This window comes from Calonectris borealis, chromosome 12, assembly GCF_964195595.1.
Source record: "Calonectris borealis chromosome 12, bCalBor7.hap1.2, whole genome shotgun sequence".
Lineage (NCBI taxonomy): Eukaryota > Metazoa > Chordata > Aves > Procellariiformes > Procellariidae > Calonectris > Calonectris borealis.
Genome location: NC_134323.1, coordinates 10395443 through 10411654, shown reverse-complemented (window position 1 = coordinate 10411654; position 16212 = coordinate 10395443). Strand labels below are relative to the sequence as shown.

At 41.4% G+C, this 16212-nt stretch overlaps 1 protein-coding gene across 1 annotated transcript in view; it reads right to left on the bottom strand.

Moving 5' to 3' along the window:
- Positions 1-569: 569 nt before the first annotated feature.
- ZNF536 (zinc finger protein 536) overlaps positions 570-16212 on the bottom strand; it is a 350107-nt gene continuing 334464 nt past the window's right edge. Inside the window, exon 9 of the mRNA XM_075161307.1 lies at positions 570-2435. Within this exon, the coding sequence (XP_075017408.1) occupies positions 2200-2435 (236 nt within the window). The 3' untranslated portion in view covers positions 570-2199. The remainder of the gene's footprint in view (positions 2436-16212) is intronic.

Sequence of the window (16212 nt, the reverse complement as noted above, 5' to 3'; positions counted from 1 at the left end):
AAAAGTGCAAGAAATGGAATGTGGGGGGTGGATTCGTTTTTTTTTCTCTTTTTTTTTTTTGCTAAGATACTGAAGGCGGCGCAAACACACAAAAGCAAGCGACTGACACAGTCACCAAACACAGTAGTGCAGTTAAAATCCTAAAGCTTACTACAGTCAGAAAGTTTCAATAACATTTCAATCCTTTATCTAGGATCATAGAAACAGTTGCATTAAGTTTATCAACTCGATTTAAGTAAGGCAGTGAGAACTATACTAGAAAAACAAGAAAAGCAGCTTGCTCTGTGCCAGATGGGTCCAAGTTACACAGTGACCTCATTTAAACTGAAACTTCAGTTGGATGACATCCTTTCCGACAGCATATGCAAACCGTATTCCTTATTAGCCTGAGATTTTTTTTCCAGTCTCAGGGTAGCGCTAAGAATTTTATTTACATCGATTGCAGTTTAGTATTTTTTGTAAACTGCTTTAGGCAGAGCTGAAGTTTTAAGGCCCTGGGGTTTTACTCTGTGCTCCCAGCCTGCAAAGAAATATTGACTTTTTTTTTTCTTTTTTTTTTTTTTTTTTTAAGTCTGGATGATTTTGTTTTCGAAGTTGTTAATACTTCTCTACCATCACAATAAACAGCACCAATTTTGCTTCTATCAAAGGAAGTACATTAGAAGGCTAAAATTTTATGCCGTTCAGAGAATTTCAGAATAAACCTTTAGTTATTTTTCTTACTTTTTTTTAGGTATGTGGTTCATCACAGTCTCTCAAAAGCTTCCTATGTGGTTCCTTACTAAATTTGGAGCATCCAATCAGTAAAAAAGCTAAAATCTGCAAAAATATAGAACGCATTTGTCTTACAAAACCAAAGAAATATCAGCTAAAACACTTTTCTTCATTAGAGACAAAGAGCAGGAAGTTTGGATTCATATTTTAGGTCAAGCTACTTTACAAGAGCTTGCTCCAGAAGAAACTTCTGCACTATGTCTGTAACACTTACAAAAACTAACACATGAAAATTAACCATGACTGGGGAGTCCTTCATTCAAGTGTAAAAAAAAAAAAAGGAATTTAAAGGAAGTTTGAAAGAAAACAACAAGAAAAGAAAAGAACAGAAGAAGAAGAAAAAAATTTACCAACCTTCTATATAATAAAATTCTGTTTCTCACCAGCACCTTCTATAGATAAGGCTGACTAGTTTCACTAAACAATATTTCTATATATTGTACTTCTACTTTTATAGCAAGTTACTTCTTCATCAACAAGGAAAAAAAAAAAGAATAAAAGCATTTCCCTCAATACTGCATGATGATTACAAAAAATGGAATTACATTTCAAATCTGCAATCACACATCGGGCTGCAGATTTTTTCTAACCATTGATTCATTTGGCTGTATATTTAAAAAAAAAAAGAAAATGTGATATCACAATATTTTTCAATATAGGTCAGCACTGACCCTAGCTTATGGGCCGTCTAAGGTTTCTCTTATACCGCAGTTGCAACACCACTTGAATTGATTTTCTCTGCAATGACAGCTCCAGTCAGACTGGCACCATGGCAGTCTACCAACACATCTCATTACTATGCTAGGCAAATGACAGCAGCTGGTGTCATATTATAAAGGTGTTTTCAACAATGAAAACACAGCCCCTCAATCTTCAAGGCAACACTAAATCGTTTAGACGGTATCATTTTTCTGTTAAGAGCATTATTTTTGGACAAAGACCACTTTAAAGTTTGAAATTGCCCTGCTTTTTAAATAACTAACGACCTCCTAACATTTTTAAATCACTTTATTATCCCACCTACATTGTTTGGAAGTACTTGTTGCCAGGTAACAGTTTAGCAGCCATTTTCAAGGGCTGGATATTTATTTTGCGTTTGTGAGATATATATTTAAACACACACACACACACACGTATGGAAGGTGTGTATTTTGTGTGTGTGTGTGTGTACGTAGATATATATTCAAAGTGTGTATGACTGAATATCTCTGTGTGTGTGTAAATATATATATATATATATATATGCGCGTGTGTGTGTACGTGTACATATACATATATTTGAATGTTTTCAGCAACCTGTACACTTCTGGGAATTCGCACGCCATTCTTTCCCTTGGAAGGCAGCTAGCCGACCCTCACCCAAACGCACACCTCAACCCGGTGTGAAAGGCTACTGCAGTATGGAGACGGATCCGCCGAGCTGCATCACTCCTGGGCCTTGCTGCCCTCCTCCGCTAGCTCTGCCGAGCTCCCCGGTTTGACAGCTGCAGGTTCCTCCAAATTCCCAGAAGCTTCGGAGTCAACTCTGGAGCGCTTGAACCTGCGGTCGGGATACTGGCTGTTGTCAAAAGGCATGCGATGGACACAGAGAACATGGGTCTTCAGATTTCCCTTCTGAGAGGCACTGTACGGGCAGTATCTGCACTGGAAAGGCCGGTGACCTGTGACAGACGAGAGCCTGGTTAGTTTTTTATTTCACGTACGTGGCGCCTGCAAACCCTCCCGTTGCACGGCCCGACCGCGCCGGGCGCGCCGGAGCCCCCCCAGCAGAAATCCTCCTGTCGGGTGGAGGACGTCGCCGCGTCTCTCCAGCAAGAATAAGAAATCTGTGCCGTTCGCGTGATGCCTAGCTAAAGCAACTGCGTTTTAAAAATTCTCTGCTTCGGATTATCCGGAAAAGTGCAGCTATTTCATCTCCCTCCTCCCAGCCGTAAATCTGTCAGCCTGCGATCCAAACTAAACTCTTGTAAATACAGCGCAATCGTGTGCGAGACTGCCTTCTTTTACATTTGTTAATTATCTTTTTTATTGAAGTGCAATTCAAGGATGACAATGTGCAGACCCTTAGTCTAATAAACACGCTTTGTCTTTGGGTGGGTTTCTGAGTAAAGAATTGTATGTTTTATTTCAGTCACACAGATTACTTTTTAATGGAAAGAAATAATGGATTGAGATAACCAAGGCCTCAAACCTGCAAACATTTACTCCAGTGAGATTACTCCGGTGAGTAAAAATACACCAGCACATAACCATTTGCTGGACTGGGACCTGAGGTTATCACCAGCTTTAAAATAAAATGTCCAAGCTAGAAAAGGAATGTTAATGCACAAAATCTGATAGATGCACTTCTTGTGGGTGAAACAGCAACCGACTGCAAAACAAAGGCATGAATGAAAGATATCGCTTCTAGCAAGTCTATCGATATACTCTCCCATATTTTTCAGATTATTGTGACTTTGAATCTCCATGCTGTATCTGGTTTTGGAGTTTATGTTTCAGCAATCACATTTCAACCTATGCTGGGAAGTTGTTGATGTGTTTTACTGGAACTTTATGAGCTTTGTCTCTCAAATTAACTTAAACCAGGACCATCTGAGGTCAAATGCGCTTAGCTTGCTTTAATTTGCTCAAATAAATGAATAAATAAATGTGCCAGACCATCTACATAAAGCCAGGATAAGTGAAAAACAATACCCTATCTCCACATTTGAAGAGCACATTTTCCTTTGCTGTCGCGGCACTACCTAGCAGGCATAAACCAGACACTGGAGCAGCAGAGGAGGAGGTGGGAATTTAACAGATAAGCAAATGGACGCTTGTTGTGCACTGGTCCGATGTTACCTGTACTGGAGTGGGAATGCTACCGGAGTCCTCCCAGCAGAGACGGGAGCCTGGATAACTGCTGGTTTTAACCTCGCGCTGTTGCTGGCACACCAGCACGAGCATCTCTGGCAGAGTAAATTCACCTGAGCCAGCATTAGTGCTCTGGCTTGCTCAAATAACCTGCCGTTTTTACTGTAACACCAAAACTACCACTTGAAGGCTGAGTCCCCCAAAACGTACTGCTTGCTACCCAGAGGAAAGAAGTGGTACGTCCAGTCCACGGTTACCCAAGCCCTATGCCCCAGACTAAGGCATGTTTCCTTTCTCAAGGACTGAAAGCTCCCCTCCACCCTTTGCTTTTACAAGTTGAAGACTGCCAGAAATCTGACCACTCCGCCAAGACCTCCAACATGCATGTTTATGCATAAATCTTGGGATGGAGTGTGGGTCGATCTTCTAGTTCTCTCCTGGGATAAAGAAAGACATTTTCCTCAACAACTTCATAAGGAAAAAGAAATTAAATCTGTAAGCTGCTAATCATTACAAAGTCAAATTTCAGTGGAAAATTTCATAGCAATAGCAACGGAAGAAACCTACATAGATAATGTTACAGAAATTGGATTGGGCTTTTATAGAAAAATTTCAGCTGTAAGATATGAGGAAATAGTCAACGAAGAGATTGAAGGTGTCCCTAGTGCCTCGTAGAGTCAGTCTTAAAATCAATACAGAAGCACAAATATGCTTGAAAAATTTTGAATATGATGGTTTTGAAAACTGGAAGCACTCTCAAAACTGTCTGGGTATGAAGAAGGTCCAGAGAAAGTTTGATTTTCATTGTTTCAGAAAATGTAGAAATATTTGAAAACTCAGAAAAAAAAATCTAAGAAAACCATTACATCTCCCCCGTTGTTTGTCAGAGACGGATAAAGTCTCCAGAATTCACAGCTGGGTTCTGGACTCTTTCTTTCCTTTTCCTCCCTCCTGGGCAATGCCTCTGAGCGGGCAGAGTTAAGAGGTGTCGAGTACTCTGCTGGGGAGGTGCCAAAATGCCTTGGCCAAAGCGGGAGAAATGTTGAGTAAAGGGGACGGAGACTTGCTCCATGAAGAATTGAAGTGATTTTTCCCTTTCTCCAAAAGTTGAAGGCCTGCCACTGTCACAGCCACTGAGATGCGAGACTACCTACACCAGCAGCACCAGCTCCCTTCCAGTATTTCCAGTGTTCCATTTGACCATCTGATGACTGGTTCCCTTGCTAAGAACAGAAGATGCCCTCCTAAGTTGTGACAAATGGTACAACTTGCCCTCCAGCCTTATTTACTCTGGTTTTATTGATGCTATGGAAAAAGCAAAAAGATATCCTGTTTATTTGGTCCATCTCGTGTGCTGCAATGGCCAGCAACCGAGAGTGCCGAAGACGACATAATGTCCCTGATAACTGCTCGCAGAGCAGCGTGCAGGGAGCACAGAGAGAGATGGGACGCCAGGAGCGAGGAGGTACAACGCGCCCATCAGGCACCCGCTGAACCCCTCAAGCATCATGTAGCACGCGAATACATTGGACAGTTTTAGCTAGAATTGGTACCGCTAGCCAACAGCGTGAGATCTCACCAAGCAGCTCTTAATGCTTTGCCCACAAGTAGCTATCATTACCTGGCCATCCTAATTCTTTCCTGCAAAAAACAAATTCTAAACAAGGGATCCACAAAGCATGGATGGAGCTAACCACCTCACGTGCGCCAGACTAAAAGCGAACTCTTTCTGTCCACCACCAAACCAAGTTCAAACCCATGCGATTCCATACAGAGAATGTCATTTATTAATTCAATGCACTTTAATAAATCAGACAATATAAAGTGCACCTACAAGGCTTCAGTTCTGCCTTGCCTCCCCCACGACTTACTTTTTCAGGCCATCAAAATTTCACATCACTGCCTTGTGAAAAGTAAGTACACAATAAGTTAATTTGTATTGTCACTATGCAGTACAACTGTGGTAAAGAGCACATTCATTTTTAATCTGGTATGAATAATATATAAATATGTATACAGAGTGAGGGTCATAGGAAAGCAAGCGGTACATTGTTTACAGCAGAAGTAGTACAAAAACTAGAGATTATTCTCACTTGCAAAGATAACAATATCTGCAATTTGCTTGTAACTAAGGGGTGAAGGAAAATGCCCATTTCTCTTAGGTATCCCATCCATTAATTTTAGCTCAAAAACTTGTGGGCAGCAGGCTCTTAAAATAACCCTTCCCAGATAAGTTGGCAATAAATTTATAACGTTTTATCTAGCAGTGGTTGGTAGGTTCTTTCTTAGCAAGCTATAGTTCATATATATTTTACCCACTATATATCTTCCAATAAAATTATATGAAAGCCCTTCAAAAAAAAAGAAGAAATCTTCCTGATAGTTCAGGAGATAATGTGCAATGCATTGCATTTGTAGGAAGGCGAATTAGACTAAAGGTGGGCCAACAAGGGGGGCAAGTTACGGTGCATCTTCCTCAGATCAAAACGTGAGGATAGAGGACAAGATATTGTTTGCAGCTGAAATACTCCTGTTGTGGAGCAACGTTCTATGAAGTCTGTGACTGAGCGTGCGAAGAGACTTTGTAATCCTCTGGATGGAAGCTGACAGTCTAAAGAAATGGGGCAGCAGAAAATAGTAATAAAAAAAGGCTAAAATGGCAACAGTGGTAGCTGGGCTCAAAGAACACCTTTAGAAGGTGGGGATTTCCCCAGGAAGGGTGATTACCTCTGGCACCTGCTGAAGCCAGTCCTCTGAAAGCCATCTAAGCCTTCCAGGATCAGCCCCGGCAATGCAGCAGTGCTGAGATGACCTAGGCTCAGCACCTTCTCTAGTTTTGACTGTACCCTGCAGACAACAGGGAGTGTGGACGGGAGGATGGAGAACTTTTCTGTGGGACCAATATTTAGAAAAATCCCTCACATTTGAAACTAGTCCACCTTTTCAAAAATATATGCTGCTTTGTTAATTTAGGCTTTGAGAAAAAAAAGTTTGTTTTCTTTTCTTTCAAGTTTGTGATCTGATATGTTGCTTTGTGACACATCATGTCAGCCTGCATCAGTCACATCGCGTTAGGTTTCATAACATGGCATGACTGATGCAGCCCAACATGGTGCATCAGCTGAACAGAGGCAGAAAATGCAGGTTTTGAGAAAGACATGGATCTCAAAGTCTGGGGTTTAGGACCATTTAAAGGAAAGTATATTTAAAGCAGGGGCCTTGGATTTAAACACAGCCATTGCCCGTGAGTTGTTAAGGATTGAAATACTTGCCAAACCTATTTTGCTTTGTCTTATCTTTAAAACTCAAAATGTATTATTGGAACACATAAAACGTCAGTGCCATTGGTTACTTACTGTAATCCAAACACTGCTAATAGTCACTAATTTATTAACTTTGATATGGATCCATTATTTAAGATTAGCACAAAGGAATACACAAACAAGAGCGAGAGAGAGAAAGAGTGATGAATACTAAAGTCTTTTTCATTAAAAAAATCATTTACATGGTCAAGCCACATTAATTCTCGACTTCTAAAAATATTTGATCGGCATCCAAATTCTATAAAAATTTCCACAAAGAAACATCTTATTTTTGTGGTATTACAGGCACATATGTAGGGGTTTGCACTAAAACGTAAAAATGGGCATTGGACTAGTCACATGAATAAGATCAGGAATTTATTCCAGATTGTTAAAAGTGTACTAATCACAGCAAAATCATGGCTTTCTCCCAAAGCAGCAAGAAAACGGTAATTTGAAAGAAAAATGCCAATAATACATCACACACAAGCCGTCTGTTGTCCCCACTACACCAGTTTTTATTATATTGCATATGTGTACATATATACACACAGATACACGCATACAGACACACAGACACACAATTTAATGCATAAATTTAAGGAAAAGGCAGAAGAGCAATAAAATGATGAACAGAAAACAAATGCTGTGCAATGTACTATAAATTATAATTAAGTTCTGAATAAAATGTGTTTCTTAGATATGACATTTGTTCCCTTAAAATGCAAAAATGGCCATGATTATCTGACAGAACGTTTTTCCTTAGATGGTCAATGGCTATAGCACTTACTGCAATGCAATACGGCAAACTCATTTCAGATTTCTTTGCCTGGTTTAGGAATATCCTTTCAGTGAAAATCGAAAATAACAGCAATTACCTCTTTAAAACAAATAAATTACTCCCTCACTAAGAAATATTTGAAATTCTCAAAGGTTTGAACTTCTTGAAGGGAAATCTGTTTGGACACTGAAGATCTGGACTTGACCTCCGGGGCTGCTGTAGCAATCCCAAATGGCCAGGACCACCTCCGGCCGTGACCAGGCTCTCTTGCAGGACCAGCTGCAGTGGCTTAGGATGGATGGCGACAGCCTCCTGCACCGCGATGCTCAGTCCCACAGCGTTGCTGGTGGAACGGTCCATGCGATCGCACATCTGCTGCAGCGCAAAGCCAGCAAGCTGCATGCAGACCTTCAGCGAGCCTGGGCCTCCCCAGGAAGAGCTGCTTTAAATCTTTTTTCCTACACAAGCTTGTATTTGAGGTACAATCATCTTTAAACAGATGAAGTGTGTGTTGCCTCAGAAGTAACAGCAGGCAATGATGGCCGGGTGCTTTCCGGGTAGGAAGAAAGACTTTTTGAGTGTCTCCAGTTCTCTGGCAGTGACTACTGGGCTGAACTCATGGTGTTCTCAGACCACAGCCTCAGGGTCTTGGTGAACGCTGCCATTTTAAAGTAACGCTATTATAGCGTAATAATAAGCATTTGCAAAGGAAGACCTATTTTCATTTAAATCTTGGCTAGTGCGATTTCCTTTTTTTAATGTATAAATTTTCATAAGTACATTTACTATCCACAGCAAACATCCCAAGTACTGTATGCATTACCCAGGAGAGCAGAATGGCTCTAAAGCAGCCATTCTGATCTGGAGCATAACAGTATGGATGGGAAAATGCTGAATAAATATATTTGTCCAATAGACAATAATGGCTCTGATTGAGCCATTCCACTTTATTGGTCTCAAAATATGCATTTTATGAAACTCCCAAAATACCAGACAGATTAAAGTACATCCAATCACGTTCATATATGTGATAAAAGTTTTTATAAAACAATTGAAAAGTATATGTTTATTTACACACAGGTCCAGGACCAACCAAGATGGTCTTCTGGGAAAATTACAATATTCCGTGAAGTTTATATGTTTATTGGATTACAAAAAAGGAAATTAAATTTTAAAAACTCTCTATTTCATGTTGACCAGGAAAAGCCATAAAAACGAAAAGCCTTGTCTGAGGTTTTTTTTATGATTTACTGTAGAAGTATATACAAAAAAAGCATAAGTATCTGCATTTTAGGAAGACCTAGGATCATTTTCACCTACCAAAGCGAAGGCTTTGGGTTGTGTGTTTCCCACGGGACACCTAAAGCTATGGCAGCCCCCTGACCACTCTCCATTCAAGTGGAGTCCTTCATTACCAGGTTCAATTCTGCAAATAGTCCTAAGAGTAGTCAGAGGAATTGTTCATGGTAAGAGGCACCAGACTAGTTACCTAAATCCCCCCCGCTAATATAGAGCAGACACTTCCAGGGGCAGCTCAGGTCTGACCACGGGCACTGCCAGCTGGAGGAGCCTTTCTCTCGCTGTGGGTTACAGGAAAGATCTTAATTAGGGGACGGTAAGTTTGGGGTAAAGACCCAGCTCACGGCAAAACACGATGTTTGGAAAAATCGCCCTAAAACTAGTAGGATTTATCCACCTGTGAAGTCTACCGTGGCAGGTCAGTGATCCAGAAGGAATCCCCTGTAGGGATTAACGTGGTGTACGGCACCGTCTCGAGGCCAGCACCCATCCCAAAGCCACCCCATGGCACCGCGGCCCCGGTGTTTTGCCGAGATGGACGCTCAGTCTATGGGAACCTGCAGTAGCAGGGTGGCAAATGACTGAACCACCGCTGGCTGCAGAAGATCTGGAGAATGAAAAGACCTAATCTGTAACTAATTTGTTTCAAGGATTTTTACTTAAAAAAAAAAAAATCTCCATTCATCGGATCAAATTAAACCCTCAGATACCTACATGGCTTTTCTGAAATGTAATCAAAGGTGGAGTCTGCTCTTGATTTAGTATATTATACAGTGCTTGGTGTTTCTGAATAGGTATTTCAGCTTGCTGATGAGAATACTAAAGGGTTTGATGATGGCAGGGAAAAGCAAAAGTTGATGCAACACTTTGTCTTTAACACATATTATTAAAAGATTAAGTTAATTTCACACATTCCCCCTAAAATAAAAACTGCACTTAAAGTAACAGTTCAATTCCCGTCTCAAAAGGTTACAATCACTAATTATCACCCACTAAATTTTCCTTTAAAAGCAAAAGAAGAAAAAAACCCGCACAAATGAACCCTGCTATGTGAAACAGCCAAAGGTAAGTCAGTACGACACAGAGGCTAACAGCTGCCTGGACACGCATGATAAAGAGAAACAAGCAGAAAATTCTACCACTATCCTTCATACATATGCTTTTAACTTATTAAACAAGTCAGTGACAAAATTATGGAAAACACCACTAATTTAACACTTGCTATCTTTGTTATATAGAGCATGGAAATTATAATTATTTGGAGGTAGACTGAGGAACTTGCTAGCCCTCTGCAGTCCACTAAATACAAGCAAATTGCAAAATGGCTAGTGAAGTCGCTGACGGTGTAACGGAGACTTGCAGTTCCTGGGAAAACAAACATTTCCCATTTCTTGCAGAGCTGATGAAGTAAACAGGATTACTCAGCTCTACACACCTAGCACAGAATTTGTTTCTTTTTCAGAAGAGTAAGCTTTTCACCTAGGAACTTTTGATTTAGAAGAGAAATGGATCTTTTCTTGGAAAAAAGGAAAAGCATCAGCAGAATAGCTGAAAAGGTCCTCCTAAACAAATATTAAACATTATGCGAACCTTGTAAAACAAAAATTAAGAAAAACAGCTGAAGACTTTGCTTTTTAAGGACCTGTGTATTTCAGACCGCTGCCAGCGGGCGCATCCGCGCGGCGCGGCGCAGCACCCGTGCACGACGGCACACCGGTTCGGGTTTTGACATGACAACGTGAGTTACGAGCCCGGTGCCTCAGCGGGCTCCAAACGAGGTTAGTGGGAATGCTGTCATTGACTGAGCTTGAAATGCCAGACTATCATTGTCCCATGCTTTGGGAAATTTAATTACATTTAATTTTTCATATTTATTTACTTTGGTTTATACACATAAGTAGAGGACAGAGTTCTTACCAAGGGCACTAGGTACCTGTTGGAAAGAGCAGGCCACCTCTGACTAAATTTCCAATGGCAATGGTTACGGCAATTTATAAATTCCTCAATCATAATCCCCTTTGTAATCCTAAACTCAATCCTAAACAGCCTGGCCAAAAATATAAGCATTCCTCTCCAGCCACGCGGCCCACTCTGGTACCAGTTCGTGTTCTGCCAAAGCCCAGAGGCGCAGCCCCACCCGAAGCCCAGGATGCCAGAGGGCATCCCCACACCCCCACATCCCCACACCCCCACATCCCCGCATCCCCGCAGCCTGGGCCCCGCCGCGCGAGAGCAGAGGGGACCCGCGCCCAGGGAGCGCGTGGGTTACAGCCCGCTGACAGCCTTCTCTTTCTCTCATGCTTTGGGGGTGCAAGTGGACTGCAGCTAAGGAAATGCATTTTGAAGGTAATTTTCTTTAATATTAACTAACCCTGAGATCTTCTGATTATCAAAATTACATGTTCAGAGTCCCACCTTTGCCTTTACTTACATATTTCAATTAATTGTTATGTCTATTCACTCCTTTAGTTGTTTTAATCACGTCAATAACATTACATTCCCATTTTAACCCCCTTGAGCAAAATATCTCCGTTTTCCTACTAGGTCATTCACAAGTTTTCTGTCTAATGTTCTGTCATATTTTTTAATTGTCTCAGTAAATATTTATTATTTCAGGGAGCATTTAGGACTTCTGGAATGAAGCTCTATTTGAATTTAATGTACCTATGATTTCCCAGAATAAATGCTGTACTGGCGGCACTGGGATTTTAGTAAAGAGATCGCGCTCTTCAGAGGTGCTAATAGGAAAGGCCTTGTCAGTGATGATATTTTGCTACCAAATATCCTTTATTCTGCCTAGCAATTCATAAATACAATAGCATTTTCTCTTTCACTCTGGGCAACTGTCTTGAGCTTATTTATTTTATTTGGTGGAATGGAATTTAAAAAATCCCGTACTCAGCTTTCTAAACTTTTCCTGCCCACATTTCAACGTGTCATATCCTCAGCTGGTGTTGAACAGGCCAGCCACCCAGCCTGCGCCGGCGAAGGCCTGCCCCTGCAGACACAGCGAGGCGAGGGTCAGGAGGCTCCCCATCAGCCCCAGGGGCCACAAAGCGCCTCAATGCGAAGGGACGGAATTATCCGCGTGCTGTAACCTTTGCTGAAGTGGGACCCTGAGCTAGAATAGTTGTTTTCTGCGCGTATGATGTCACTTAGGCTAAGCACGTTCGTCTTGAATTTTAGTTGTTGCTTTGTTACGTAACGGGGGTAATTTAGATGGTATTTTGTCACATTATAACTTGTCACGTACCTCATGATTCTCTATTTACAGCAGCATGTTGGTAAGGAGACTGAGGAAAAACAAAACACTTTAAGTAAATAAATATCCCGCTCACTAATAGCTAATATTTCAAATTATCCACGAGTAGCTCACAACCCCACTAATCATTCCGCTAAAACATTACTATTATCTGTTTATGGGATTTTGTGAGTGTAGTTCGCAGAACAACTCATTATCGGCAACGCTGCAGCATTATGTGCCATCACTGCACTGAATTACCGCGAGCGCAGCCGGAGTGGGGACTCACAGCAACCCACCCCTCACCAGGCGCCCTTCCTACCTAGGTGTACATACAGCTAATGTCTCTGTAAAAAAAAAACAAACATCTTTTTATCATATCCCATTCAACAGATCAGGAGCTCAAACAGTAAAAATTAAAAGGCTACAAAGAATAAATTGAGCATTAACTTTGCAGGACCTCTCCCTCTGGAAAGTACTGTTGATGTTGTCGCAGAAAAAGTGTCTTTTTTATTAAGTCACAAAGGAAATGCTTTCTCCCCTTCTCCTTTTCTTTTCTATAAAAGGCTCTCTAAAATGAAAGGTGTCAGACTTTGCTTTTTCTTCTTGGCATGATCCAGAATGTATGGCTGAGGAATGACAGATGTCTGCAACCAGCTGCAATGAAGCATGCTAAAGTTTCAGTCTAATCCACTTATTTCACTGCAGTCACGTAAACCAAAACAAATGGGCAGTGCCTTACATTATAAAAACACAGCAGCATTACTTTGTTGCATAATGTAGCTGATACGCCATCTTTTTATCATTTTTCCTACTGCAGAAAGAATTCACCTCTTTATTAAAAACAGCCCCTGAAAGTTCTCCCGTTCTGCTCGCCTCTATTTTTTTCTTTTAGTGTCACAGCAGTCTTGCTATGCCCCATGCATTACTCAATACGCTGCTATTATAAAAACACCATAATATTTTTCTAGGGAAGACTGCTTTTGTTTTTAAAAGCGCGATCTGATTCAAAAACCACAGGGCCTGATTCTGCTCTCGCATCCTGCGGTTTGAACAGATCTGCGCGGCTCTGAGCGAGGTCAGGATCGGACCCGCCATCAAATCGGTACGTGTTTCGGCTGGATAGCAAGTGCACCAAGCGCTTACCCTTAATGGGTAAAAAACCCCGCGTTTCTGCTTTTTCCTGATCCAACTGGAAATGTCAGCGGAGACGCAACTAATAACCTTAATCTACCCGACTAACCTCACTCGAACCCCCCCCCTTTTAATGAGGAGGAAGAGCCGTTCCCGAGATGTTTACCGAAGCTCCGGGAAGCCCCCCCGTTCCGTTATGCCCGAGGGAGTACAACCTAAGTGAACATGGCATCGCTTCCTGGGAAGGGAGACCCTGCCTCACTCCAACATGTAGTGCAGCAACCTTTTGAACCCTCCCTCCTTTAATCCTTGTAGGGAAAGGGAAAGGATGAGGAGTCATGTGGCTCCCTCCCCGCCAGCAGTTTCAACAGCTGGGAAGCACTCTTTCAGCGCAATTCATAAAAAAAGATGTGTTGGATTTCGCCTATGGCAGAATGGCGTACGATTTCTGGCCCTTCAGGCTAAAACAATAAATGCAAAGAGGAAAATTTGAGATTTCCCCCCTTAAACTTCCCACAACAACCTCAGCAAAACCACATGACTTGTCTTGTACAATCTCCCTGGTGTTTTCAGTGCTACTTTGGCAGGAAATCAGAATTACTGTTATATAAATTCCATCTGATGCCAGAGCTACCATCTGTGAGTAAAACTGCTTCACCTACGTCTGCCGGCAAAGCCACTCTCCCAGAGACAAGGGAGAAGGGGGAAAAAAATTTGATTAATTTGCAGAATGCTTGTGATTTGCTCATATATTATTATAACTGCTCATCAGCACATGACAAATTCCCAGCACTCCGCACAGGAACCCGTTCAGTTTCAGCAGTTTTTTGCGTCGGCACCTGACAGACTGCAGAGCCACTAATGACTTTCAGATGCTTACAAACAGTAATTCTATCTTCAGAATAAAAAGAAAAATCCGTAGGAAGAAAAGAGTAGAGTTAGTCTATTCCATTTCCTTCCTGTACATCAACATGATTTAACTCTTCAGGGCAGCAGCGGTTCCAGGATCACAACACGGCTGCTCCTTGCCTGTAAAAGACAAAGACTGCCAATCTCAGGGGGAAAGGTGGAAGCAGAAGTCGGTCTCCGAAGGCTTTCGCTGCACCAGCTCCACAGAGAGCCAGATACAAAGCAGGTAGCCTAGGAAAAGGCACACCTACCCTGCAGTACTGAAATAAAATACATGCTCTCCCCAGCGCTCCCGAATTCCGTATCTATTTTCCTATTTTAATACTTCTGATAACCTTTTGCATTTTCAGGGAACACATCTGCTTCCTAACTGCAGCCGAAATGTTTTTTTCCCCCTTTAAAACTATGATTATGCTTTCTGAAGCACTGTCTGTGTGCTTGATTGCCTGTTTTAGATTAGAGATTTTAGCAAGGAAACAAAGACTTCAGAGTGCACATCAGTCCTGCATATGAGAAACCACAGAAGGAATAAGCAATAAAATGTGATGCACCATCTGTCCACAAACAATAACCTGGATGTTCTGAAGGCTTACAAATTATTTAGCACACAACCTCACCGAATTATAGGACCCTTAAATAGAGCAATAGACTGGGAATGAGAACCTCTTTGATGTCCTTTTGTATTTTTTTTTTCCCAACTCAGCCCTCGATTGATTGCTAACAGTTGAGGTATTTCTCAATGACTATTGGAGCAAGTTGATTTTTATTAAGTAGCTCTCCACAGAATATTTTGCCACAGATTTGAACAGTGGGGTATACGCTGCCTCTCTGGCCCTAGCCTGCTGCAAACAGATTGTTAATCAAAAGACAGTCTAAAAGAATAGTCAGTTGGGAAATTCAGTCCTAAGGGCAAAACGCTGCCCTCGGTACTCATGCGCAACTCCCACTGGCTTCCACAGGAGCTCGCAGGAACGCTCAGTGAGAATTTGACTTTATTAAGTACTAGAAGGCTTCTGACTGGACTCTTGTGGAACAAATCTCTAACAAAGAATCAGATTTTCTTTTTTTTCTTTTTTTTTTCCCCCAAATTGTATCCTGCTCCAATTAAAATTAAAATGACATTTTTCTTAGCTGTCATGCTGAAGCACAGTCATCTTGCATGCAAAACGCATTAGCAACTGAGCACACTTCAGGTACTGTAAACTGGAGTATGTCAAAGCTACTGGGTCCCCAGACAAACCTGGCATCCCTCAGCAATGTGCACGTATACCAAAACCAAGACATTCCGAGACCTGCGTTTGGGATAGAGGATTTTGGTTCACCAAATTTAACTGTGAGATCATGTTAAAAAAACCAACCAACCAAACATAAAAAATACTTTTTTTTTTAATATGCAGCAAATCGCAGAATTTCTAGATCTACTGTTTCATTCAGCCTCATCTCTACATTATAAATTCCTGAGTTTTTAGTGAACACTAGCATTTGTTTTTTCCAATTGAAGCATACCTCTAAACCCATACTCCGAAATAAATCAGCATCCCTAAAAGCCACCCACTTCATTTTAAAAAGGAAGACCTTTGCTCCCATTTATTAACAACCTGCCCTAAATATTTCTTTTGCTTTGGTTTCCATAGATTTTTTTCTGCACGTTTTCCTAACACAACATTTCCCACGCCGGCTCTCAGCTAACAAACATCCAGACCCACCTACCCAAGGTCTTCTTAGTGTGCCCTTTACTCTTTCGTCTAGATGGCAGATCAAAATTCAAATAAAAATAGATGTTAGAAGACAGAGGATTTTTCTTTTATCATATTCTCTTTGACAAACAGGGGCCAAGAGGGAGGTAACTGTATAATTAACTTTAGATGTGCCTAATGTAACTCCATTATCATTGATGAGTCTTATGGAGACACACTGAG